Source organism: Triticum aestivum, chromosome 3D, assembly GCF_018294505.1.
Source record: "Triticum aestivum cultivar Chinese Spring chromosome 3D, IWGSC CS RefSeq v2.1, whole genome shotgun sequence".
NCBI lineage: Eukaryota > Viridiplantae > Streptophyta > Magnoliopsida > Poales > Poaceae > Triticum > Triticum aestivum.
This window is the reverse complement of record NC_057802.1, coordinates 600,921,889-600,923,971: the sequence shown is the minus strand read 5'-3', so window position 1 is coordinate 600,923,971 and position 2,083 is coordinate 600,921,889. Positions and strand designations below refer to the sequence as shown.

General features: G+C 54.3%; 1 protein-coding gene across 1 annotated transcript; it reads right to left on the bottom strand.

Annotated features, from left to right (window-relative positions):
- Positions 1–498: 498 nt before the first annotated feature.
- Positions 499–1,535, bottom strand: LOC123075810 (agamous-like MADS-box protein AGL61). Its single transcript, XM_044498329.1, has one exon. The coding sequence runs from the start codon at positions 1,513–1,515 to the stop codon at positions 670–672; it is 846 nt and encodes a 281-aa protein (XP_044354264.1). The 5' UTR covers positions 1,516–1,535; the 3' UTR covers positions 499–669.
- Between the last annotated feature and the right edge of the window lie 548 nt (positions 1,536–2,083).

Genomic DNA, 2,083 nt, shown 5'->3' with positions numbered 1-2,083 from the left:
CTTCCTTTTCAGCAATTTTTGCATCCTAGTCCAGTCGCCCTATCGTCGGGTCCTTGTTGTCTGGTGCGAACCACCCGTCATTTTCACCGCTCTCTGCCTGTTGATAAAATCATGACTTCACAATGGTTTCGACTTACCGGGATTTTGTACCTGGTGTTTGATAGGTTTTTGAGATTTTTTGTGGGAAAAATGGTGATCGTTACTTGGCCCGCTGGATCATGTATTCATGTTTTAGTTCGTTTATAGAGTCATGTTACAACTCGCAAACCCACCGACCAACGCATCAGTCCCACCAATAGGCAGTAATCAGGCCTAACACACATTGAATCTTACGGTATAGAGTTGTGCATGTACACATAGTATAGCGGTATACATGGGATTTTTGAACAATTAACACGTACATGTGGATCTTTTTTTATGTTGCAAGCATGGAGAGAACCAAAAGAAAAGGCTTAATAGTATTTCATTCACGAATTTCCAGCCATTGTACTACCGATACAAAAAAGATTACAATGCCATAAATTTAATTGCTACTAAGATAATTGAACCAACTAATGCATAGATCTTGGACCCACGTAGATGGATCTTACATGGATCTGAACGATTTATTTAGAATATAGTAACTGAGACTCGGACTCGGTCGGACTCTGTCTGGTGTCTTTCTTCTCCTCAGTAGGGGAAGTCGGCGTTCGGCCCGAGCCCCTGCCGCTGCACCTTCTGCATCCCGGCGACGAACTCCTGCAGCGGCGTCATCTCCATCGCTGCCTCGAACCTTGGCTGTGGTGGCATCTCCATAACCAACTGCTGCATCCCCATCACTGCGGGGAAGTCAGGCGGCGGTGGCATCTCCATAACCATCTGCATCTGTTGCATCTCCATCCCGGCGTTGGCGCTGCTGCTGCTACTACCGAACTCAATGGTGCTGGCACCGAAGAGCTGGAGCGGAGGCGGCGGCGGCGGGGGCACCTGGAGCATACGGCTGATGTCGACGCGAAAGGCCTCGACGAGAACCTGGTTGGCGCGTCCGGAGACGGCGGCCTGGACCTGCAAGAGCGCGGCGGCGAAGGCCGCCATGTCGTCATGCCCCATGTCGCGCACGTCGGGGTGGAGCCACGAGGCAATCTGGTCCCCCCCAGCGCGCTCCTTGTCCAGGGCCTCCTCAGCGCGCTTCTTCCGCTTCTTCTGGTCCGCCAGCTCGGTGCGCATGTCGCCGTGCTGCAGCTGCAGCGTCTGCAACCCGTTGTCGTCGGCGGCGGCCTGGACCACCGCGGCGTCCCCCGCCATGAAGCGGTTGACGACGGCGTCGACGGAGGGGTGGCCGAAGGAGAAGACCTTGCCGCCGGGCGAGAAGATGACGGCGGCCACCTGGGCGCCCGTGAGCAGGGACAGCGCGCTGGTCTTGCTGAACAGGCCCCGCTTGCGCTTTGAGAAGCATACATGGCGGGCGTCCTCCTTGACGATCGAGAGGAGGACGGTCTTCTTCCGGCCGTTGCCACCCTTCCGCTTGGGCGCCATTGCTCACGGTGGCTGAAGGAACAGGAGGGAGGAGGTGGACGAAGATCTCTCAGGGTCGGGGGTGTTTATATAGCAGCGGCCGGAGAGCGAATTGCCACGGTGAGCTGGGTACTGCATTGAAGCTTTTGATTGAGGCCAATAAAAAATTGATCCTGTATATATTCTCTGCCTGGCTGAGCTGAGCTGGCCTGGGCTGGCCTGGCACGCGTCGAAATATACGTCACTACGTACGTATCACCTGGCACGCGTCGAAGCGTACTGCAATCTGGTCACTACGAACGTATGTTGAGGCTTCATCTCAACATAGCATACCATCCTACTTCGATCCATCCATCGTTTCACCGCCGGCAGAATGCAGATCGAGATTGTCCGCAGCTGAGCAGAGCATTATGCATCACACACTCAATACTCATAGTCTCATATAAGTGCGTAAATGCATGTGTACGTACTCCTTCGCATTCAGAATCAATTGTTCGCAGCCCAGCTCATGCACGTACATACTGTCTTTGCTTTCTTCGACACGGCCGCCTTGGTCTACCGAAGCCTCATCTTCCGGCAGCACGCCTGC

Bases quoted from the DNA above. Each gene is read 5' to 3' on its own strand.
- LOC123075810 (XM_044498329.1), bottom strand. From the start codon at position 1,515: ATGGCGCCCAAGCGGAAGGGTGGCAACGGCCGGAAGAAGACCGTCCTC.